The sequence below is a fragment of the Tauraco erythrolophus genome, chromosome 1 (assembly GCF_009769465.1).
Source record: "Tauraco erythrolophus isolate bTauEry1 chromosome 1, bTauEry1.pri, whole genome shotgun sequence".
Taxonomy (NCBI): domain Eukaryota; kingdom Metazoa; phylum Chordata; class Aves; order Musophagiformes; family Musophagidae; genus Tauraco; species Tauraco erythrolophus.
In genome coordinates, this window is record NC_141465.1 from 2,391,992 (window position 1) to 2,416,726 (window position 24,735).

At 45.0% G+C, this 24,735-nt stretch overlaps 1 protein-coding gene across 1 annotated transcript in view; it reads right to left on the reverse strand.

Annotated features, from left to right (window-relative positions):
* EPHB6 (EPH receptor B6) overlaps positions 1-24,735 on the reverse strand; it is a 56,478-nt gene that overhangs the window by 20,319 nt on the left and 11,424 nt on the right. Inside the window, exons 2-5 of the mRNA XM_086614848.1 lie at positions 17,569-17,633; positions 12,843-13,536; positions 2,428-2,583; positions 204-542 (exon numbers count right to left, since the gene is read on the reverse strand). Coding sequence (XP_086470974.1) covers positions 204-542; positions 2,428-2,583; positions 12,843-13,536; positions 17,569-17,633 — 1,254 coding nt within the window. The remainder of the gene's footprint in view (positions 1-203; positions 543-2,427; positions 2,584-12,842; positions 13,537-17,568; positions 17,634-24,735) is intronic.

A 24,735-nucleotide genomic window follows, 5' to 3' on the forward strand; every position in this document is an offset into this window, starting at 1 on the left:
CTCAGTTGTTCTGCCAAGAGAGGAGAAAGACCATTCAGAGAAAGCAGGAATGAGAAGGATGGAAGTAAAATCATGGAACTAGCAGGGCAAGACGAGACAACACACAAGTAAGAAGACAAAGCTCCAGGATTCAAAAGATAGAAGCAAATCAAACGAGAGAGAGAACTGGAAATTTTGGGACTCAGATGCAGGGGTCTTCTCACCTGACTGGCTGGTGCTAACATTGATGGTGGCATAATGGGGCGCTTCGGAACTCAATTCGGTCACCAAGTTGACAGCCTGGATCTCAAAGGTGTACTGCACGCGGGCCAAGAGGTTGGAGACTTGCACGCGGCTTTCGGTCAGGCCCACCTGGCGTGGTTCGAACTGCACGCTGTCCCCGCAGCGCACGCACGGCCCCGAGGACCCTGCTGGGCACACTTTGCAGATGACATTGAAGAAAACGTCCTTGCGGCCACCCAGATCCTTGGGGAGGCGCCAGGTCAGGAGCACATTGGAGCCAACAATTTCATAGCTAAGGTCACGGGGAGCAGAGGGGATGCCTAGAAGACAGAATGAAAGATCAAAATCCCAGGAGAGAATGGGAGGGGGGTGGGGGGGTGAGAAGACAAAGCAGGGGGAAAAGAACAAAAAGAAAAAGTTACTTTTTCCTCTTGTTCTTACTCTTCTCTACTTGTTTCTCGGAACGAGTCTAAGAAAAACATATTCTTTGCCACGTCAAACATACAACTTACATACAGGAGCAGCCGTGCCATCACGTTTTAGAGAAACAAAATGAACAAGAAGGGTCTTTGTTTCAAAGGTGTGACTTTGACTTTTCTCTAAAATAACAATCAGTGTTTAGGGAAATTCCAAGCCTTTGACCTTTCAAATTCAGCGAAGAGAAGGATGAAAATGTAGAGGGTAAGAAGACGGCACGGGGATGAGGATGGGACAAGACAGTGGAGCTAGGAAGTGAAAAGTTCAGCCAGGTGAAAATGGGCAGGGGTGTTGCACCCCTAAACCTGGGCATAGACACCAAGCAAGACTGGAAGGGCAGGACAGGGAGGCTGAGGTCAGTAACGGCAAGGTAAACATGGTTTACAGAACATTTCCCTCCGAAGGCTGGAATGAAATCCAAGAATCCTCATTCTCACCATTAATCTATAGTCAACAAATCCCAGCAAAAACTATGGGAAAAGCCTCTTCTCTGTTTAATGCATCCAATATAAAGGATGACACCCTCTGTTAGCTCAGGTGGAGGAGGTTTTTGTGGGGCATCTCTCCAGCTGAAATCTAGTTCATTGCTGGAGTATCTGAGTATTCCAGTAGCTATATGTCCCTGGGGACCCACATTTCCGGTGTTGTCAAAAAACTAAATTATGCTGGAAAAAACAGAAGACACTTTAAAAAACGTATTACTGACAACATGAAGCATTACTACATCAAGAAATGTCAGAAATAAGTTTTCTTTTGCGATTTTAACTGGGCCATTCAGCATTTGCATTGTGGGATACTCTTTAATTGCATGATCACATACTAGTTTTCCCTGAGGATTCTTATCACAGCCAATGCAAAGGATAGACGACTGCTCGGGAAAAATAATCCCTGTGAAGTAACGATTGCTTGATGCTGCTGAAGATGGATTCTGTGCAGTATAGGAAGCAAGGGATTACAGAAAAAAACCACAATCCCATTTCCTAATTTCTGAGTGTTTAACTTCAGAGCCACAAAGTGTTTGCAAGATATTTTAGGAAGTTAATTTTTTTCCCCTATCACTTCCCCAGAGTTCAAGGGTGATGTCTGATATATTATTTAAACTATATTTTTGAGTGCTAATCACCCACCCTATTTCGTTTTCTGCATCTAATTATTCTTTCTTGACCTATTAACAACTGTGAAGAGTCGTGACTGATGAGAACCACAAAGAAGCCAATGAAAAAATTATTTTCCCATAAATAAAATTTGCAGAATTTGAATTCTGTGCAGTAAATATGGTCTTCACACTTCCAATGATAAAGGGAAGAAAGTATTGGCTAACTCCTTGAACAAGCAGTGTTTACCCCGTGTATGAAATGAGTTTAGCAGTTCGTGAGAAGTTAGTATATTATTCTCTTATCGAAAGCTGCACCTTATGCATACTTGCAATGGACTTATCTGAGGTTGCACGAGTCATCTAAAATGTGAATTTTTTTCATTTCTGAGCATCCAGTATTGCAGCACCCCAGTATCCTCAAAACACAGTTTCACTGATGTATAGACACTGTAAAAACCATTTGGGAACATTCTGCCTTCTGATCTACGACATACCCTGCAGGCGACTGGAGGAGCAAAGGGAAGCTTTGGGTTATTTCAGAGGTCATGAGAAGAGGTGAATGGCAACTCCCCAAATCATTCAGGCATATTGCTTCCCATTCTTGCTTTCAAACACTCCATCCAAATACTCACCAGTGCAGGGAGCATCAGAATTGTCCGAAGCAGAACGATAGTAGCGGTTCTGACACACACATTCACTGGAACCTGGCAGTGGAGCGTGGCTGTGGGCAGGGCATAGATGGCAGGGGTCATCCCCCACAGATACTTTAAAGAAACCAAGGGGACAGGCTAAGAGGAGGAAAATGAGAGAGGCAAAACCAGGAAACCCATTAATTCAGACTCCAGAAACAATGCAATCTTATTTACATTTGACTCATGCTGCTGCTGTAGGGAGAAGTTATGACATGGAGTAGCTACTACTGGTTTTATTGCTTTATGGAACATATAGTTGTCATTTCAAATTATTCTACACAATAGATGCTTAAATTGATTCACTGGCAGATGAAAGAAAACCAGTCTAGAGACAGCTTTGGCCATCTGAAATAATTGTCTTTTCATCACTCACTCGAAGAGCTTTAGCATTGGAGAAGCCAAAGAGCACAAGTCATGTGATCTATCTGGAAATAGCCATAACAGTTACAGGTATTATCCACATCTCCTCCCCACCCAATCCCAAAAAGGGATTCTTTTCTGCTGCCTTCAACAGCTTCATTGCTTGAAATAATATAAGCTACCATGGCTGATTTTGCATGCAAATTAGGAGCAGGCACTCAGATTGGCAGTTCTATTGTTTTCCTGCAGGTCTGGAAACTTCCCAATAATGGATGAAAGCCTGTTGACTTAGTTGAATTTAATCTGCAAATGCCCAGGAACATGCCCATGCAAAAAGATGAAACAAGGATCGAAATCCATTCTACAGGAAAAGAAAATGAAAAAATAACAAGAATATGGATAGAGTATGACACATTCTAGGTTTGGCAAAAATACTGGAAGGTGCTTGGATCTTACACTGAAGTGCTAGGATAAAGCTTTTACAATTTTTATGTAAGTTTTATGTAAGTTTTCTATAGGTACAGATCTTTTGGATCTTATGGACTAACAAGATCAGGTGTAAGCTCAATTGTGGACTGACATTTGGTTCGTTAACTTCACAATAAAGAGCATTTACAGATAATGGGAAACTTTCAGATGGATCCCAAATGAGCGTTTGATATCAAAAGACACAAGGGACACACTCAAGAGAAGAACTAGTCCCAGCCATTAGTGCAGAACAATCCAAGGACTGTGGATAGCAAAAACTTATATAAAAAAATGTGTAAGAGAAGAATATTGTGTTAATATGAAATTAGAGTATCTAATGAATGTTCCAAAATGGAACAGCACAGTAGAAGCTGCAGAATTATTCCATCTGGCCATTACTTACTGTACTTAGAGGATTCCACCTCCAATAACAATTATTTGGAGATGTTTCTGACCCACATAGGTGCTGAGTGGCCATTGATGCATCTTTCCTGGCAAATAACCTTCTTCTCCTATGTGTTCACTTCCCTTTGCTTTGGCTTTTCAAAGCCCACTGCAGAATTTTTGATATCTACTGTGTGGCTGCAGGTATGCAAACTTTTACAAAGCTGAAAAGGTTACAGCTGCAGTCCAGACAATAAGATCTGTGGAGTCACCTCAGCTTTATGACTGCCATCATAGAATCATAGAATGGTTACGGCTGGAAGGGACCTTCAAAGGTCATCTAGTCCAATCCCCCTGCAAGGAACAGGGATATCTCCAACTAGATCAGGTTGCTCAGGGTCTCGTCCAACCTGGCCTTGAACGTCTCCAGGGAGGGAGCATCCACCACCTCTCTGGGCAACCTGTTCCAGTGTTCTACAACTCTCATGGTAAAACATTTTTTCCTAATATCCAATCTGAATCTACCTCCCTCTATTTTAAAACCATTACCCCTTGTCCTATCACACAACAGGCCCTCCTGAACAGCCTCTCCCCGTCTTTCTTGTAGGCCCCCTTGAGGTACTGGAAGACCGCTATAAGGTCACCCCGGAGCCTCCTCTTCTCCAGGCTGAACAGCCCCAACTCTTTCAGCCTGTCCTCATAGGAAAGGTGCTCCAGCCCTCTTATCATCTTCGTGGTCCTCCTCTGGACCCTCTCCAACTGGTCCATGTCCTTCTTATGTTGGGGGCTCCAGAACTGGATGCAATACTCCAAGTGAGGTCTCACGAGGGCAGAGTAGAGGGGGAGAATCACCTCCCTCGACCTGCTGGCCACGCTCCTCTTGATGCAGCCCAGGATGCGGTTGGCCTTCTGGGCCGCAAGAGCATCCTGGGCTCCTACTTCCTCTTTTCTGTCAGAAGTCTTCTTGGCTGCAAAGCAACCTCCCCATATACTGGGATAAAAGTGGTAAGTCCTGGAATGGGTCAGACCATCGAAGGGACTTCAGTAACTCTGACTGACAGCTATTAGATAGGAGAACACAGGAAACGACAACATTCAGTGTGCAACACATTGCCAGATGGAAAGGAAGGAAGAAGAGCTTGTAATTTTGCATATGATGGATGATAGTAAGAAAAGAACAACTGCCTTTGCCTTCAGGCCTTTATCCATCAGAAAGTCCAACTATTGTCATATGGAAAGATCTGTCCCTATGTTCCTATGGACAAAAAAGTAAGATTTTGTCTACTTTATGACTTATATCCCTTTCCTTCAATTTAAGGCTCTGCTAACAGCCACAGATGCAGAATATAATTTTCACATTTCTTGGCAAATGCCAAGTACTGAAACTATGAGTGTTTTGAACGGGAAGTTCTCATCCAATCACTGCATAGTCATTCAACCAAAATTTACCACTTTCAGCCATATTCATTCATTTATTTCAAATCTGAGAATGCTGAACCGAATGCGAATGTCTTTATTTATTATTAGAAGTCATTTTCTCTCATCCATTTTTTCTTGCATCAAACCCCTTCTCGAGCTTTTGTCAAGGCCAGGTTGGATGAGGCTTTGGGCAACCTGGTGTAGTGGAAGGTGTCCCTGCCCATGGCAGCGGGGTTGGAACTGGATGGTCTTTGAGGTCCCTTCCAACTCAAAACATTCTATGATTCTATGATTCTATAAGGCTTAGAACTAATTGGACGTTCATTCCACTTGTCAAAGTCATCTCTAGAGAACGGTTCTTTTTCTTCATTCCGTTCATTTCTCCATTCACTAGAGCCTGACATCAAGTGGGACAATGATCTTGCTGCTAGTCACAGTAGTGAAAACTAACAGATAGAGGTAATGCCTGCAGTCTACGTGATGCTAAAAGGAAATCTGAAGAGGATCCAGACTTTATCCCTGCAGTGTCAAAACATATTTACCCTAAAAGGATAGCGCTAAGAGAATTCAGGTGGACTAGCCCAACTGCAAATCATATGGAAAGCTAGACAAAGCTGTGAATGAAGAAGAATTTGTCCAGTATTTAGTAAATAAAATCTATTTTAAAATAAATACGGTTGCGTTGAAACGAACAAACATTTTTACGTGATGCTTTGAAGCCTCCCGGCACTTTGCTGTTGAGCCTGGGGATGCGGGGACGAGGGCTGCAGGAATGGCACACTGTTGATGAGTTAGACAAGCAAAAGTGCAATGTTGTAGGTTTTACATAACGGAGTGAACATGTCAGTAGCACCACCACCTCAGTGAAGAAAGCCAGTTTGTATCAGGCAGAGCAAGTCTATTGCTTAAAAGGTCATGCAAGATTTCATTAATGCTGTGGACGGTCACCCCAAGTGAAAAGAAGCATTCAACAGCTGCTTATAAAAATGAACCAACCAACCAACACAGCAAGAATAAAAATCTTTGTATAAGAACACGGCGTCTCCTAATGGATAACAGTGTTTCCTACTCATACCACAGATACTACAGAGACAACACTTTGGAAAAGGTACTCATGAAAAATACTAGAGATCAAATACTTACAGCTATTCTTTCATATTTGCCTCACAAAATCTGATTTCTTCATCCATGCATTGTGCCTGCCACCACAAGCCTACATCGTAGGCAAAGGCAGGTCACTGCCATCTCCCCTAGCATGGCTTTTCATGCCCTCACACTTGGGTGGCTTCTTGCTCCCTGTTCTCCCTCCCACTCATTGAGGCAGCACCTCTTCTCGAATGTAACCACCAAACTGTAAAAGTCAGTGAATGAAGAATTGTGAATTTATGCTGAAGATCAGCGTCAGCATGAAAATGGGTAACTTTAGGGCAAATAACAGGTTTAAATAAGAAGAATGCTTCCACCAACTAAAGCAGCAGGCTTGGGAGAAAAACTTCCAATACGAGCAGCAGATAAAATAAAAATTTTAACCACATTTCAGAGGGAACCTGCCCTGTTTCTGAAGGGATTTTGGGATACAGTTGCCACTGAGAGCAAAGTAGCAGACTCATAACACTCGTGATGTCTCCAAGTCCAATATTCCCTCGTCCTGTACTCAACATCAGCAGAGTGTGAAGCAGCCACACAGGCTCATTTACCAGCACTCCACTACACCTGAGTAAACTGGACAAATAAAATTCCACTGCAGCTGTTTCAGCAACAAAACAGATTTCAGTAATATTTCTCTGTCCTCACATGCTCTCTTGCTTCTGGGAGAAGAGGTGGAATTTCTGCCACTTTGGCTACCACGTTCCTCCTCAGCGACCCAAAGAAACAGATGAAAGAGGGGTACAAACAGTGAGTTAAAGTCTCCATTAAGATGTATCATTTTTACAAGATGACTCAAATACAAAAAAGGCACCAAGTGTGAGAGCTAATTTGGTTTCTATGCAAAAAAAAACCCCTCTAAAATGTTAAGTTACCACAGCACAGAGAGAAGGGAGCTAAGAAGTCTCACTGTAAGAAAAAAATCAAGATAGGACAAGGGGAAATGGCTTTAAACTCAAAGAGAGCAGATTTAGATCGGATCTAAGGAAGAAATTTTTCACTCTGAGGGTGGTGAGGCACTGGCACAGGTTGCCCAGAGAAGTTGTGGCTGCTCCATCCCTGGAAGTGTTCCAGGCCAGGTTGGATGAGGCTTTGGGCAACCTGGTGTAGTGGAGGTTGTTCCTGCCCATGGCAGTGGAGTTGGACTAGATGATCTTTGAGGTCCCTTCCAACCCAAACCATTCTATGAAAGCAGACTAGTGTAACAGCACATGGCGATCCCCACTTACGCAGAGCACAGCCAAGTGCCATCCTCAGCAGACCAGGAACATCTCTGGCATGGGACATATAGTCCATATTCTGTGCAGGTATCCACAACAGGCAGCTGAATCCCAGCCCTAGTCAATACAATCAGTGGAACCTAATAAGCAATCCAGCTCACTCTAAAGCAAAGACCCAAGGAGCAATTCAGTTGCCCATATACTTGAGAGGCCCCTGGTATCCATTCTCTCTCTCATCCAGATGGCATTCCAGTAGGTGCTGGGTCTTCTACTGTTACTATGTCATATCTGCTGGCCCTGAGTACGTCTCAGCTACACCAGGGTGTCTCAGATGGTCTTAATATGAAAAACTGAACAGAGCTGAGAGCTGACGTCTAGAAGTAGCCTAACGTTCGGAGGCACTGATCCTCAAGAGGGACTTCAACCATTCTACTATCTGCTGGAGGAGCAACAAAAAAAGCAAGCTCAGAACACTACACTTCAACCTCTTTGGGGATCTGCTTGGAGGAATCCCATGGGATAAGGCCCTAGAGGGAAGAATGGCCCCAAAAAAGATAGTTAACGTGCAAGAATTACCTCCTCCGGGTGCAAACGCGGTCCACATCAACAAGCAGGAATTCAGGTAAAAACGCCAGGAGGCCTGCATGTTTGAACAAGGGGCTCCTACCTCACTCAAACATAAAAACGAAGCACAGAGGAGTTGGCAGCAGGGACAGGTCACCTGGGAGGAGCTTAGAGGCACTGTCTAAGCACGCAGAGACACGCTTAGGAAATCATATTTTTGTATTGTCTAGTGAAAAGATATTAATGACTACATAAACCTACAATCTCATGCTGGTGTTTCCAGGGCAGATGCAGATACAGAGAAAGGATCATGCTTTGAAACTCCCATCCTGCCCGTGGATATTTCTACTTCCAGAAGAAAAACAGCAGAATGAAAATCATGCAGCACACCGTAAGAAAAGCTGATTTGCAGCAACTAAACATGATTCACGTCTCTCTCCCCTTCCTAATGAAAAGATAGTTGTCAAAAAAAGAGAAAAAGAAAGAAAAGAAAAAGACTATGACCTAAAATTCACAGTTACTTACATTTTACATTTGCAATTTTGGCCAATAGGGCTGGACTGACTACAGTTGACACTAACTGCCTTCCATGTAGCTAAAGAACAGCTTCCAGAGGCAGAGACCTGCAGCTATCACACACCTTCTGCTTCCACCCAAAACCTGAACCCTGCCTCTGCACCCAGTCAGGTCGCTGCTTACATTCACAAGCACATTTATCCCTTTCCAAAACTGCCTAAGGTATCCTAGCTCACTGCACTCAGGACTTCAGCCCACAGATGGCAACAATAATTGTTCCCATGACATGGAGCTTTTCCTGGCATTGCCTCAGTCCACTCGCTCTATAAATAGTATATCTAAGGTCAAGTTGGGATGAAAGAGAAAAAAAATCCCCTGGCAATCTAAATAGGCAAAAGCCACTTCCTTTTATTCCAGCAGTTACAGTGAGCCCAGGGCTGTCTTTCCACACAGAGACAGAATCCATCTCCCATTTCTTTCTGAAGGATCCCTTTTTTCACATCACGAGATTTTTCAGTTTTCATGTTACTTGCCCTTCTTAATGCAGATCATGGCATCGTACCCGCTTGCTGTGATCCTGCAAACTCCACAGCTGACAACTGTGTTCACTGGAGACGGTCATAACAAATACCCAAGCTGAAGCAAGCCCACCATCACTAGGAGGAGCATCTTTTGCTTTAGTGAATATTATCATTTTGGGACCATCCCAGAGAAAGCCTGAACAAGCATGGCTTCTCCTGAAACATATTCACTGTGTGCCTGCAGAACAACTTCCCACAAAATGCCACCACCAGTTAATCCACAGGCCTTGCCACTGAGGGTAGTGCAACTTGATCATCCTCCAGGCACCAGTACTTTCCAAGAAAACACAGATTTAGCTCTCATTGATTCACAATATCCAGTGCAAAGACAGAGGGTTGCAGAGCTGGCACCTCCAGGGGCGGAGCGAGCTGCCACTTCCCATCGAGTCAAGGTTACTAGGAAAGGAGAAGGCAGAGTTCGGAGTGTAAAAGTGCTTTTCTCTCAGCTTGCCTCAGTCATTTTTCATATCTTGGCACATTCCCAGTGTGCCACAACCGTTCAGCGGGGCACAGCTCATCTCAGGGACACTGACCCAATTTTCCTCAGCTCCCCACTACAACACTCGCTCTTCTGTTGCCCCTCTTCACCTGACTGCTCCCTGGAGATATGTCCCACCCAGGAGGCCAGAGGAGCAGTTTCTGACAGGCTTCTAACAATGACAAATACCAAAACCAGCATAGAGAAGTGCTGGAATCACAGAGTGGGGAGGAAGGGTACAAAGAAAATGAAAATGGGGAGGGGACAGACCAAGAATCTAAGAGGTTAAGAGAAAGAAAGAGGCATTGAAAAGCTCACTTGGACAACAAGAGGAAATATTCCAAGAGCAAAACAAAATACGGAAAGGGGAGAGGGACCGAGACGGGCAGTCGGAAACTTCAACAGAGCTTTACGGACCCCCAGCAGAGTTTTCAGGGAATGCAATACAGGTGATGCTCTGACTTTTTGTACCCAGTTATGATTTGGAAGCGAGTTGGGACATAGGAAGATGCTTAGAAGAGCATAAAATTCCTCTCTGCTTGACTGAGACAAGCGGTCTGTTGCTTGTGTGTGAGTTCTGCTCCCAGGTGTACTGCGGGGCAGCAAGAATGAGTACGAGATGTGGGAGCATCAAAAATGAGCAGAGTGTCAAAGCTGGCATCGGACTCAGACTGGGAAGGATGAATGGACACAGCTGAATTCCAGGCCTAGGGAACACTGGATGTGCAGATCTACAGAGGGCTTCAAATGAGAATGACTCTAGGCAAAGCGTAACCAGCATGGAGATTAAAAGAGAAGATAACTGGTATGGACCATGCCACTTGCTTTAACTGGATAATGGGAGGCACTGCTACAGTAAGCCCTGGTCTGAATCAACTGGAAAGAGGGATGGAGTTTGGCAGTTACAGAGGGCAGGACGATGGAAAGGATTTAATAATCAATAATATTGTAGAAACGCCATTTAGACATTGCTCTCTTAAAATGCAAGAAAAATGGCAGAATTAGCATGCAGAAGACACAACAGAAGAGAAAAATCTAAGTAACTTTTAGATAAAACACTCCTTTTTTTCCCCCAGAAGCAAGTCTACGACTAGCTTATGGTGATAGGAAGTGATTTTCCACTGTTGCTGTGTATCTCGCATCTTGTTCTGAGTAAGACGGGAGCAGCCAGAGTGAGAAGCAAGGCATGGTGAAGCAGTAGGGCTCTAGGTTGATCTAGAATTGCAGGAAACCTTGCAAGGCAAGGCCTCCTATGCATATACATCTACAGAAAGAACAAGAGCTAAGGACCCAACCTCCCTTTTTCCTTTGTAAACTGCCATTCTCTTTTCTGACTGTTCAGCGTGAGAAAAAGTCTACTTGGATAAAGTCGAAAATGAATCCCTCCCCATGCTACATCCCACATCACCTACAGAGCTTACTAAAGGATGTTGTTTCACTCTTCTCCTTAGCTGGAGAAATCGGCCATGTAGTAAGAAACAGCAGTTAGTCTTATGAAACTACTGAAAGGAAGTATCTTAGCTCACGGTAGGGGGCAGGGTAAAAAAAAGGGCTTGCTATCTATCTGCTCAGAATGGTTCTTGTCAGATTCTTTGTTCTGAATAAAGAGGTAACAGCTGGTCCAGGAATAGCTCCACAGGCTTCCATATGGTGAGAGGGAAGGCAATGCACACACTCTCTTCTGCTAAAGTGTAAGAAGGAAATTTGCTTCTCCTTCCTATCCTTGGTTCATTCTTAATTATTATTAAGAAGAAGATATTATTAAGAAGAGGTCTCTGTAGGATCATCAGTAGAAATCTGCCCTTGGGCTATTGCTTTTGTTCTGTATTTCATGTAGAACATCGTAGCAACAGTGTGCTTCTGTTCTTAGGAAGAAGGAAGAACATACAGAGAAGTCCTGGAAAGGATTCCATGCAAACAAACGTCAAGTAAAGGGACTAACTACACTAGCTGAACATGGTTCCATTCAGACAGGACAGCAACATACTCTTGGCAGGAGAAAAGATCAGGAATGGTGATCAAGCCAGAGGAGTTTACGAGAAACATGAGGAGAAAAAAATACCTTCTAACATTAACGTTCATTATTTGGTTGTCTTTGGCTATTCTAAGCTGCTCATGGAATCTCAGCAAGTGAATGATGGGAACAGTGGTTTTTAGTTTGACAGACTGTTGTTATTTCAATTATTCCTTAAAATATTTACCATTTTCATCTATCTCCAGCTTCTGTGATAATGAGGCTGCAAGGGAGTACCAACTTTCATTGAATGCTACAAAAAAGGGAACATAGGTTCTTCAAAAATCCCTATTTTTATTTGCCAAGCCTAATTCCCATATTTTTCGAGTACTATCTGATACTAAATTATTGACTGGAAGTTCACCTGGGTCATAAACTAGTCATGCTACTGAGGTAGACAAGAAAACTACCAATATTAATTGTTTAATAAGTCTCCAGCACAATGAACTGCGTTTTAATAAAGTTATTTCGCGTTACTCCAATCACTTCATGAAACAGGAATTTAAGTTAACATATGGACAACCATTAACTATCCATCGCATTTGCACCTGGTGTTAACCAGAGTATTTGTATTCTCCATGTCTCACTCAAACTCTTACTTGAATAAATTACAATCCAGCTTTAAAATTGTGCCTGCAGCCAAAACTGGGTTCCACAATACATTTAATTTTTCAGAATACTAAGTGTGATGCAGCAACATTTTACATTGCTGAGAGAACTTCAGTAGATGCAGACCAAGGAAGCACCAGAATATTATACACAAAATTATGTAACCAGCATCAGCAGTTTGGTCTAATGGAGTGTCTTAAGTTTGAGATAGGAAGACAATCATGACATCAGACTAGTGTTCAGGCTTGGCCATATTTTGGCCCAACACCATTACTGGGTGATACATAATTTATTCTACCTCCTCCTACAAGCATTTCACAAAAAAAACAAACAAACAGAGAGCACATTAGGGGTAACGATAATACCATTATGACTGCTTTTTCTTACCAAGTCAGGCTCATAGATCCCTGCTGCCTGTTCCTTGTCCCATGACCTTGTCCCCACTTCCCTTTTCGTTTTTTTTTCATAAGCATTCCCTGCGAGAAATGATTTCACCTCCTGGCTCTGTGAGCTTTTGGCAAATACTAAATACTACTAATACAGAGAACCAGCGAAGAAGTGAGTGCGTAAGGGGGTGGGGGAAAAGGGTCTCTCACCTTGGCAGGCTTGTTCATCAACAGGCTGGTACCCAGCCTTGCAGGTGCATCGCCCAATAGCCACCATCCACTCCCCTTCTCCATTGCAGTGTAGCCGAACACCTGAAGACCCAGTCATGCTTGCTTCTTCAGCATTTGGTACACACGTCCCTGGCGACTCCACCAGTGAGGTCCTCTCCCCTCCAGCAAAAGTTTCAGGGAAGGAGGCAAATCCTTTCACCACAGCTGGGCATTTGTAGAAAAAGACTTGGACTGCCACCAGGGACATGCAGGCTCCTGAGTCCTGGAAGGCCAGGTAGAAGCCATGCTTGGTGAGCGGCCCAAAGCTACGTACTTTAACATTCATCTTTACCACCTTCCCAGTGCTGTCGACCTGGGAAAAGCTTTCATCAGCTGCGATAGTGTCCACTTTGATCCAGGGGCCCTCACGCCACTCTGGCAGCTCCTGAGAGGCTGTGTCAGCCTCCGACTGGTGGTAGTAGAGGGTGAAAGTCTCCTTGCAAGATGAGGCCACGGTGCGCATGCTGGCACAGTCTCTCACCGAGAAACGGAGGCGGACATGGACCCGGTGGGCTCCGCGTCGCTCTATGAAGTGAGTACGCAGCCAGTTGTTCTGACCTGGTTCAGCCACGTTACAGACTTCAAAGGTCCGGATCTGGCGCTTCTTGTCATCCAGGACACTCACCTCGTCCCACTGTAATGGATATACAGGAGAGAAACGGAAGATAAAATAGTAAAAAAAATACAGATTCGATGTTCAACTGCACCAAAAACACAAGACAGGCTTTCTTCTTCCCCTCCCTTCTCCTTGCCATGTCTAGGACAAGACTTGAACCTCCTGATGGCACGTGCAGGACAGCACTCCAGGCAGGACAAAGTATGACCTGGTAAAGACGAGCTGTTAAAGCCTGAGATTGAGAACTGTTGTGACAGAAAACATAATTCAGGCAAACCTGTCACATGGCATCGAGAATCTTAAAATCAGAGTCACACTTTCTTCCTTCCTATTTCCCCATCTCGTGTCTCCAGAGACAAGATACACAACACAAACGAATGAGACAAAGAAACAAGACACTGTTCTTTGGAGGAAACACTAAAGCAGAAGTCCCTTCTACCCAACTTTATCACAGTTACCGTTGTGCTCTGCCATCTCCAACACACACAAGCCAACTCTGCATGGCCACTATGGGGATGGGACCAGGATCTGTTTTGCACTGGGAGGAAGGCACAGGGAGGGACAGGAAGAGGTGAAAGCAGGTTACTGCACAGAGATGTAAGAGAAACTCCTCCTTACCCTCTCAACTAGCTTTACAAAACAGGTACAAGCCCCTGGGTATGACAGATGAAGTCCATAATGAGATAGAAGAGAAGGAACCTGTGCACTTTGCACAGGTCAGATCAACCTACTCCTTGCAGCAAGACCTGCATTAAGACCAGTGCCGAGAAGAAACAACAAGTTATGGTCTTTGGTGACTCTCTCGTGCACGAAACGGACGCACACATTTGCAGACCGGACCCTCTTTTCAGGGAGGTTTGCTGCCTCCCTGGGGCCTGCATTAGGGATGTCATGGCATCACCTGAGGGTGGCAATGCTAGTGGGAACATCTATGCTGCTCCTGGGAGCAGGGAGGGCTCAGGAACACATCTGGAACGCTAGTACACCAACACATGCAGTATGAGAAAGAAACAGGATGAACTGGAAGCACTGGTCAGTTCCTAGAGCTATATCATTGGTATTAGTGAGACTTGGTGGAATGAGTCCCACAATTGGAGTGCTGGGATGGAGGGCTACAAGTTATTCAGGAGGGGCAAGCAGGGCAGGGGAGGCAGAATGGTTGCCTTGTACATAAGAGAAAGGTTCTGTTGTACAGCCCTTACAGTTAGTGAGGATGTGGTTGAGAGCTTGTGGGTGAGGATTAGGGGAATGGAAAACAAACAGGACGTTGTAGTGGATGTCTACTACTGATCACCCAGCCAGGATGTTAGCACTGGTGAGTTATTCTACAGGAAATCAGGAGGAATCTCTGGATTGGTAGCCCTTGTCTTTATGGGAGGTTTCAACTTCCCAGACATCAACTGAGAATGCCATACTCTGTGATGAGCAAGTCTGGGAAATTCCTGAAGTTTGGGGAAATAAACTTCTTACCACAAGTACTTAGTAAGCCAAATATGAAAGATGCTCCCTTGGCTTGCTATTTGTGAATAGAGAAGGACTTGTGGGAGATGTAATGGTAGGTGGCTGTCTTGGCCACAGTGATCACAAAATGGTTGAGTCTAAAGTTTTTGGTGCAATGAGAAAAATGGGCAGCAGTTTCTACCCTTTAGAAACTAGAGAACTTCAAGCTATTCAGGGAGCTACTTGGCAGTGTCCCCTGGGAATTTACTTCAGAGGGCTTAGGAGTCCATGAGTGCTGATCAGTTTTTAAGAACCACCATTTAGAAGCAAAGGAGCAGGCAATTCCAGCATGTTGGAAGTCAACCAAGCAGGGCAGAAGACCATCTTGCCTAAACAGGGAACTCCTTGTGGAGCTCAAGAGGAAAAAGAAATTGTATCACCTCTGGAAGCAAGGTCAGGCTTTGCAGGAAGACTACAGAGCTGTGGTTCATAAAAGACACGAAAGGCCAAAAGTCAATTTGAGTTGAAACTGGCCAGTGTTGTGTCAGACAACAAGAAAGGCTTTTTTTAAGTACAAGAACAGCAAGAGGAGGTCTAAAGAAAACGTTGGACAGATACTTGTTCAAGATGGTCACCTGACTAACAGAGATGAAGAAAAAGTGGAGGCATTCAATGCTTTTTTTGCCTTAGTCTTTAATTATACTGATAGACCATGGGCTGCCCAGTCCTCTGAGTCAGAGAGCCACAAATGCAGGAACAGTGACTTTCCATTTGTGGACACTGAAATTGCAAGGGACCGGTTGTATCAGCTGAATGTTCCTAAGTCCATGGGGTCTGACGGGATTCATACCAGAGTACTGAAGGAGCTAGTGGACGCTACAGTAGGACCCCTCCCAATCATCTGCCAAAGGTCTTGGGAGTCTGAGGAGGTCCCTCCTCACTAGAAACTAGCCAATGCTATTCCAATTTACAAGAAGGGCATGAGGGAAGAGACAGGAAACTACACACCTGCTAGTCTAACCTCAGTACCTGGAAAAATTATGGAGAAGATCGCACTGGGTACTATTGAAAAGCATTTAAAGAACAATGCAATCATCAGGAACAGTCAACATGGGTTCACAAAGGGAAAGTCCTGTCTAGCTAATTTGATGTCCTTCTATGACAAGGTCACCCACCTGGTGGATGAAGAGGAAGTGATGGAGGCAGATTTTCTGGATTTTAGAAAGGCTATTGATGCTGTCCCTCACAGCATCCTTCTGGAGAAGTCGTCCAGCTGTGGGATGAGCAAGTACACGGTGCACTGGGTGAAGAGCTGGTTGCATGGCAGGGCTCAAAGGGTTGTAGTGAATGGGGCTACATATGGCTGGTGACCAGTCACGTTCCTCTAGGGTCAGTTCTGTTCGATATATTTATCAACTATCTGGATGCAGGAGTTGAATGCATCATCAGCAAGTTTGCTGATGATACCAAACTGGGAGGTGCTGTTGACCCTCTTGAGGGACAAGAGGCCTTGCAGACAGGTCTAGATAGACTGGAGCACTGGGCAATCGTCAATGGCTGAAATGTAGCAAAAATAAATGGTGGATTCTGCACCTGGGACAGAGGAATGCCAGACACAAGTATAAAATGGGAGAGGACTGGCCAGAGAGCAGCCCTGCATAAAGGGGTCTGGGGTTGCTGGTCAACAGCAGCTCAGTGTGAGTCAGCACTGTGCCCTGGCAGCCACGAGGGCAAACTCATCCTGGGGTGCATCAAACACCGTATAACCAGCTGGGTGAAAGAGGTGATTACCCTCTTGTACGCAGCACTGGTGCGACCTCATCTTGAGTTCTGTGAGCAGCTGTAGGATTCCACAAGTTAAGAAGGATGTGAAGATACTCAAAGGCATCCAGAGGAGGGAACAAAGCTGGTGAAAAGGCTGGAAGGCATGTCCTGTGAGGAGCAGCCAAGGACACTGGGTTTGTCTAGTTTGGAGAAAAGGAGGCTGAGGAGGGACCTCATTGCTCTCTGCAGCTTCCTGAGGAGGGAAAGAGAGAGAGAGAGGTGCTGATCACTTCTCCCTGGAATCCGGTGATGGGAAGCATGGGAATGGTTCAAAGCTGCCTCAGAGGAGGCTCAGACTCCATGTCAGGAAACATTTCTTTACCAAGTGGCTGGTCAAACACTCAAACAGGCTTTCTAGAGAGGCGGTCTATGCCCCAAGCCTGTCAGTGTTGAAGAGGCATTTGGACAATGCCCTTACTGACATGTTTCAACTTCTGGCCAGCCCTGAAGTGATCAGGCAGTTGAACTAGACAATTGTTGAAGGTCCCTTCCAACTGAAATATTCTGTTCTGTTCTAGTTAGTTTGTGTGGAGGGATGGCTGGAGACCTCAGGAGTTATTTCTGAAGGAGGATAGAAGGAAGAGGGTAAGGAGATGGCAATAGTATCCCTTCCAGTATCCTCCTCTCTTAACAATCTGGTTTTTCACAATGTACTGTGCTCAAATTCTTCATATGTACAAAATCTGTAAAACAAGCTTCATTGGTTCCAGTTCGTCTTTCTTCATCAGCTGTGTGAACACCTTCCCAGCAGAGGTGCAGTCAGAAGAGGACAAGGGAAATGCTTACCCCATCAGAAGGGTGGGAGGTCCAGCCAATCTCTGAGGTCTCTCTAGTTGTATCCAGAAGAATTTCTGTTTATATTTTAAAAAATAAAATAAAAAAAGGTATTTTATGCTTTTCAAGTCTGGCTAAAATCTTATCTGTCCCTCACAAGATTGTCTCTGAAAAAAACCCAAAAGACATATCTTGTAGAGGGCTTCCACACACCCAGAATACACATCAATGTTTTGAGATTAAATATGATAGGCTACATCCATAGAAGTAAACTGGGTAGGGCCAAGACAGGGGCAGAGGCACAGGGCACATAATCATGCTAATTCATGGTCAGCAAGTTTCCTGGCAATATTTTGGCCAGAGGAAAACTTTCCCAGGCCAAGTGTAAGCACACTGACAGCATGGAGCAGAGTCATCACAATGAGCAGTACAGATGTGGTCACCCTCTTTCTGGAAAGGAAAGGGTGGGACAGATAGATGAGTTACACGAATGCATGCCAGTCTCCTCAGGACCATGGCTGCCCATTTTATTTGCAGGTGTAAATGTGGTCACAAGGCTAAGACACTTCTGCTTCCAGCTCCGCAGCCAAATTTCCGTGGGAGTTTATGATGAGTTTTGGGCAACCTGGTGTAGTGGAGGGTGTCCCTGCCCACGGCAGGGGAGTTGGAACTGGAGGATCTTTGAGGTCCCTTCCAACCCTAACCGTTCTATGATTCTATGATGATCCAGTTGATCCTGTCATGAATTCCCTTTGTTCTGGAGCTGGGCAGTAGACCGAAAGCCTGCACACAAGTCCCAGTTTTGCCAGAAAATCAGTATTAAATATTCACTTGCATTATACTGCTCAGGAGTAGGGTACATGCTTAACTTCACATGCCCAGCTCATTCCCACACCAGTCTGCATTTCCCTTCTTATTGAATCTATCACTGGAGACAGGTATGGGATGTGACTGCTCTTGGAGATGTTTTTCTCTGTTCAGGCACAAAGAAATCCATGAGAGATTGTGACAGTGCAAGCTATACACATAGTATTCTCCTGAAGTGAACAGCAAGGGCTCAGACCACCCTGGAAGTTTCTAGTATGGAAGCATGCGAGCTTTTCTGTAGATATTTAGTGAGGACATCAGGCAAGGAATAAACTCTGCCAAATAAGTATTTACATGTGTTAATACACATCGTACAAATCAACTGCTTTTTCTTAAATTCTGGAAGGTCAATCTCTTTTGTTTGCTTATTTTCATTTTTCTGTCTTGTTGCTTTCTTTAAAAAAACACACCCTAAAACAAAGAGAAAAAAACAAAACCCAACAGCAACATCCAGCTTATTTACAAACAGGATACGTTATTCCCCTTGCAAAGGTTTAATGACATGATTGTCCCATGTTTTATGCAGGAGAGACCCTCAACAGTTTCTATTTCCAAATTATGGATTGCTGACGTCAGTATCCCTATCGGTGCTCCTGGGGATTCACTCCACATTAATCTGCAGAACAGAAAGACTAGACACATCTGAAGCAGACATGATCAAGTTTATCCAGACCTCAGGCTTCACTGGTGTCTCTGAACTGATGTTCCCTACGATCCTACAGGACAGCATATATTCCTTAGGCCTTCCTGAGGAGCCAGTGCAGTTCCTTGCTTCCAAAGCAGGGCAAAACATCTGGGCTGGCTTGACAGAACTGCAAAGAGCTACTGGTTACAGCTAAAGCACAACCCCACTGAAACGACCTACAGACCTCAGGAAATGCTGAGCAGCTCAGTACTCACAGATAGCTCAGGTCAGATGGCTCCTCTGAGCAGAAAAACATCTGTGAAAGGTTTATGCCTCCTCGAGGCATGGTCTACCCCTAGGCTGTCCTGGCAGCAGAAGGACTTGGCATTCCCCAGTCTACATCACTGTCTGAATAGCACAGTCTGGCACAGGGGTTGCACTCTGTCATGTCAGTACTTTGCCACTGGGCTCCCAAACATGGCTTTGATATGTTGGAATAACATACAAGGTCATTTTTTGACAAAGAACAAACTTATTTTCTAATCAGACCTGAGTCTCCCATTTACCTAAGTATAATGCAACTAGTCCATGGAAACTCTAGGAGAAAATAAAAGAAGAGAAAAGTTAATCAGGGCATGGAAAGCCAGATAAAAAGTGAGAAAGGAAAGAAGAAGGGAGAAAATAGAGAAGACTTGCTCAGTAGCCTGGGCCACAACTAGCAGGAAGCATACTCACCAGATGGCTTCTCACCAGTGAGCAAGGTAGTCTTCATCAAGCACATGAATATTTCACAGGCAAACAGATACAGGCAGCCTGAAGAAGACAGAACTGTCCTTCTCACAGTGAATATTTTAGGTCAGGAAGCATTAGAAAAAGAAGAAAAGTACACAGGAATGTTGTGTGCACAAATCTCATCTGGTGACATACGGTCAAAAGTCCCTCACTATTTTTCTTCTTTTTTCCTTCTCCTACCGGCTGTATGCCTCGAATCAGATCCCCAGTCACACCAGTTGCACGTACACTCACAAATCTAACGAGCTGTTAGATTGCTCTCTAATTCTGAGGACAATAGGCACAGTACGGTTCATGTTGATATGGCTAAAAACTCCAAGCCCACAGAAGTGCATGGTTGCATCCAAACCATTTCTCAGGAACGGTGCTTGGTCAATCCTAACCTCTGACCTATGCCTAGGCACTGTTTATAGAATCATACAATAGTTTGGGTTGGAAGAGACCTCAAAGACCATCTAGTTCCAACCCCCCTGCCATGGGCAGGGACACCCTCCACTAATCGAAATCTCCCAAATCTCCCCTCTTTCAGTTTAAAGCCATTACCTCTTGTCCTATCACTACACGCCCTTGTCAAAAGTCCCTCGCCAGCTTTCTTGTAGCCCCTTTAGGTACTGGAAAGCTGCTAGAAGGTCTCCCCGGAGCCTTCTCTTCTCCAGGCTGATCAGCCCTAACTCTCCCAGCCTGTCTCCATAGCAGAGGTGCTCCAGCCCTCGGATCATCTATGTGGCCTCCTCTGGATCCACTCCAACAGCTTCATGTCCTTCTTGTGTTGGGGACCCCAGAGCTGAACGCAGTACTCCGGGGGGGGTTCACGAGGGTCCTTAGATGGTCTCGAACCTGATCTTCTCCTACAGTGGGCAGTTCTTCATTCTCCCAGTCCCTGCCTTTGCCTTCTGCGACTTGGGCTGTGCAGCTGAAGCTGTTGCCAGTGAAGACTGAGGCAAAAAACTCACTGAGTACCTAGAGTACCTGAGTTTAGGAGAAGGTTACTTGGCATGAGCCAAACCCAGGACTATGCTAATTAACAGTATGAGTGATTACACATCAGTCTTCACTCTGCCACTTTATTAGTACGGATGTAGCATTCCACATCCTCAGTGTGCTGGGTCAGACCAGTATTCTACTGCTCTTCAGCCCAGATAGCAATGATCTATTCAGCTGAGTTTAACAATCTGGAAGAAAAATGACCTACACCCTTTCTATCTTGCTCCAAATCAAGGGTCTTGCGAGATCAGATCAGACCCAGGCCCAGGCCAGTCTGCTGCTAGAGACAACACTTACTGAGGTGAGCTCAGAGTATCAACAGAACAATATTCCACTCTGGATTAAAAATGAGAAACAATCAAGGTATCTGAGTAATCTGGAGATTTTTAAACATATGAAATTATGACAATTCTTCTTGGACTGCTGCTTAATCTTACAATTTTGAGGAATGAGATTCCAGTTTCTTATTAAGACTGTTATTCTAGTTCGAAGAAGAGAAAAATAACTGATGAGAGATTCTCCTGTATTTCTCTCCCCTAAACTAAAAAACCCATCATCTTTTATAGCAGAGTCAAATGGATTTGTTTTGCTCTTCATAAAACAAAACTCAGAATTAACTACACTATCATTTCAGCATCCTCTGTTCTTGCAGGTCAGAAAGGGTGAAAAAAAATCCCAAAGATTTATGCTAGTACCAGTCTATACTCATGCCACAAACCAATCTCTTGGGCTGCACTACACTATAATGTCAACATCCAGATCAACTGTGCAGAGGTTGGAAGTTGCTATCACAGATCAGGCTGCTCAGAATAGGCATGTTAATGATTTTCAGATTTTGGTTAGCCTATACTTTCAAGCAAGGCACTTTAGTGCTTGTGTTACAGGCAAAAAAGTTCCCTGATGCAAGAAGATGAGAACTCACTCAAGGATGGCTGACCCTTGGACAACCTTCATGAAGGCAGAGGTGGCCTAACAACTTTCTGAATTGAAGAACACTTGTCCTCAGTATCTTAACAGTGGAGTTATGTGGGTGCAAGAGGGAACTGTACAACCCAAGTCTAGGCAAACTACAGCCACTGAGAAGAAAGTTGACCCTGAGAAGACAGCGAAAGAATTGCTTTACCTGTGGGATTAGAAGCTGGTGCTAAGAATGATCATGCTATAGAATCACACAATGAAACAAGCTGGAAGGGAGGTATAGAGGTCATCTTCATCAACACCCCTCTCAAGGCCAGGCTAAATTACAGTAGGTTGCTCAAGGCCTTGTCCAGGAGAATTCTGAATATATCCAAACATACATGTACATTAGTAGATAAGGCAAAGTGCAGTAGGGTAAAAGGTAGCATCCAGAGCTGAATGCTCCAAGCAGCAAAGCTCTCTGGCTTCACAGACTTCTTCGAAAGAACTGAAACATTACTGGGCTTATTCTGCCTTGTATGACCATGCCTTGAAAATGAACGAGTAGGAAGACTACACACGCTCTCTAAGAGGGCTGGAAAGAGAAAGTGTTCTCTGGGCTTGTACAAAAATATTGTTAGGGGTTGCCAGATTGAGTAAGGTCACAAAAGCAAGGCTGCTGCAGCTGTATGTTCCCAGGTTCGGTCAAGGTTGAGTGGGTACTCCCAACAGGCACACACACAAACGCATGTAGGCACTGCACGTAGACAAATGGCCAGCCCCAGAGATCAACACGGGCAGTCATGCAAACAAGAACAGCACCACCAACGGCCTCATCCTGTTCCCCTTTCTGCCTCGTCAGGATGAAGGTCTGTTAGTGGGAAATATATATGCACTTATACACAATATGGATCTCTGTAATAACTGTCCTTCAACATCCAGTCTCCAGCAGCTGACCTCTGGATCTGTGGTCTCCCCATTTGCTGACACCCGCACCTGAAGCTTGCAGCCTCACTCCTCTTCCTCGTATCCAGACACCCTCGCTCACTGATGCATCCCTTCGCACACACAGACACACTATGGATCCTCTACTAACTGGTCTTAGGCACGCAGTTGGCCCAGCAGCTGGCCCTGGATCCTTGTTTTCCTAGGTTGCTGGCACTCCATGTGAGCCCCCAAGGCCCACAGTCAGCAGCGCTGCCCCACTCCACAGAACCCCACTTACACATATGTCGCAGCTGGAAGGCTTCAGGTGGCTCCAAGTAGACCAATGCTCTAATGCGAAGGCTTCAGGCTTACTCTAAGGAAGGCCCACACTCCTCCAAGACTCAGGAGGAAATGCCTCACCCTTAGAAGTAAACACCCTGCCTTAAATAGTCAGGAGTCACATGGTTTGCTAGATGGGTCAAGGCTATTGGTCACTTGACCATCCATCTCCCAGAGTGATTGGCTGAATGCTACAGCACCTGTTTCAAGGTAACTTTCCCAGTGTAACGAGCCACAGGTGTTTTAGTTAACCTGCATAGGGAAAGAACCTTCACAGGATGCTGCAGCAGCCAAAAGATTTCTCCACAATTCCCCCTTTTTGTTTTAAGATTAATTTGAATCAAGCAGGGAGATTTTTCAGCAATACCATGGGAGATACATCTAGCAAACCAGTTGTACATTCAGTTATTAATTCTGACTCCGACGGAGACTTGAAATTTAGTCTCTGCTCGTGGAAGGAACAGGTTGATGGCCGATGTCATTATTTCCATTAGGAGGGTCATTTGATGGATGATCTCCGTCCTGGCCATCGTTCGGATGTTGCCTGTTCTGTTTCCGATGTTGCAGGTCAGGGCGGACGCATCTTGCGGGCAGCCATCGTATCCCAGTATCTGTGGAAACGCAAGCATACCCACGACCCCAAGCAATAAGCTCATACAGGCCTTCCCACGTCTTAGTGAGTAGGTCCCGTATCCAGACTTTCGCTCGGGGCAGGTGCGTCTCGCCTGAAGACTGCAACGAAAGAAAGTGATTCAAAATAATGGGATTATTTGAATTTGATGGCACCGTAAGATGGTTAATTGTGTATAACGCTTTTTCTAGGCGACTCTGTGGGGTTTCTCCATGCATTCCCCCTTTTTGTTTTTCTAAAACACGCTTCAAGGTGCCATGAGCGCGTTCAACAATGGCTTGGCCAGTAGGAGAATGCGGAATACCCAAAGTATGATTTACACCCCATAGTTGTAAAAACTGCCGCGTCTTCTGTGAGACGTAGGCCGGGCCATTATCAGTTTTTATAGAAGAAGGCACGCCCAAGACCGCAAAAGCGAGTTTCCAATGGGCAATGGCATCGCGACTTTTCTCCCCAGTATGAGCAGTTGCCCACATAGCTGAGGAGAAAGTGTCAATAGACACGTGCACATACTTAAACCTGCCAAATTCAGGAACATGCGTTACATCCGTCTGCCAAAGCTGCAGGGCCTTTAGGCCTCTGGGGTTTACCCCCGATGGCAGAGGTGCCGCAAGTCCGTGGCAGTCAGCGCAAGCGCTGACAATGTCCCGAGCCTCAGTGGGCGTTAAGTGGAACTGCTTCTGCAGGGTATGTGCACTTTGATGGAAGAAATTATGCGATGCCTTGGCTTGTGCGATCTTATCGGGCTGAGGTGCTACCCATGCGGGGTTAGCTAGCATGTCAGCCCTGGCGTTGCCTTCCGTTATAAAGCCTGGCAAATTAGTATGACTATGGATATGCAGGATGTAATATGGGTGAACTCGATCTTGAATTGCACACCATAAGGTTTTTAACAGAGAAAACAGAGCCGCATTATTCACTTCTTTCAGAAGTGAACAATCTAAGCGTTGCGTTATATCAGCCACATAAGCAGAATCGGTGACCAAATTCAAAGGTACCTGCGAGAACCGTTGAAAGGCCATGGCAACAGCCCTCAGTTCAACCAACTGGGCTGAGCCTGACTCATGGCCTTCCAGCACCTGCCACTCAGATTCCTCCTTCCAGGTAACAATAGCTT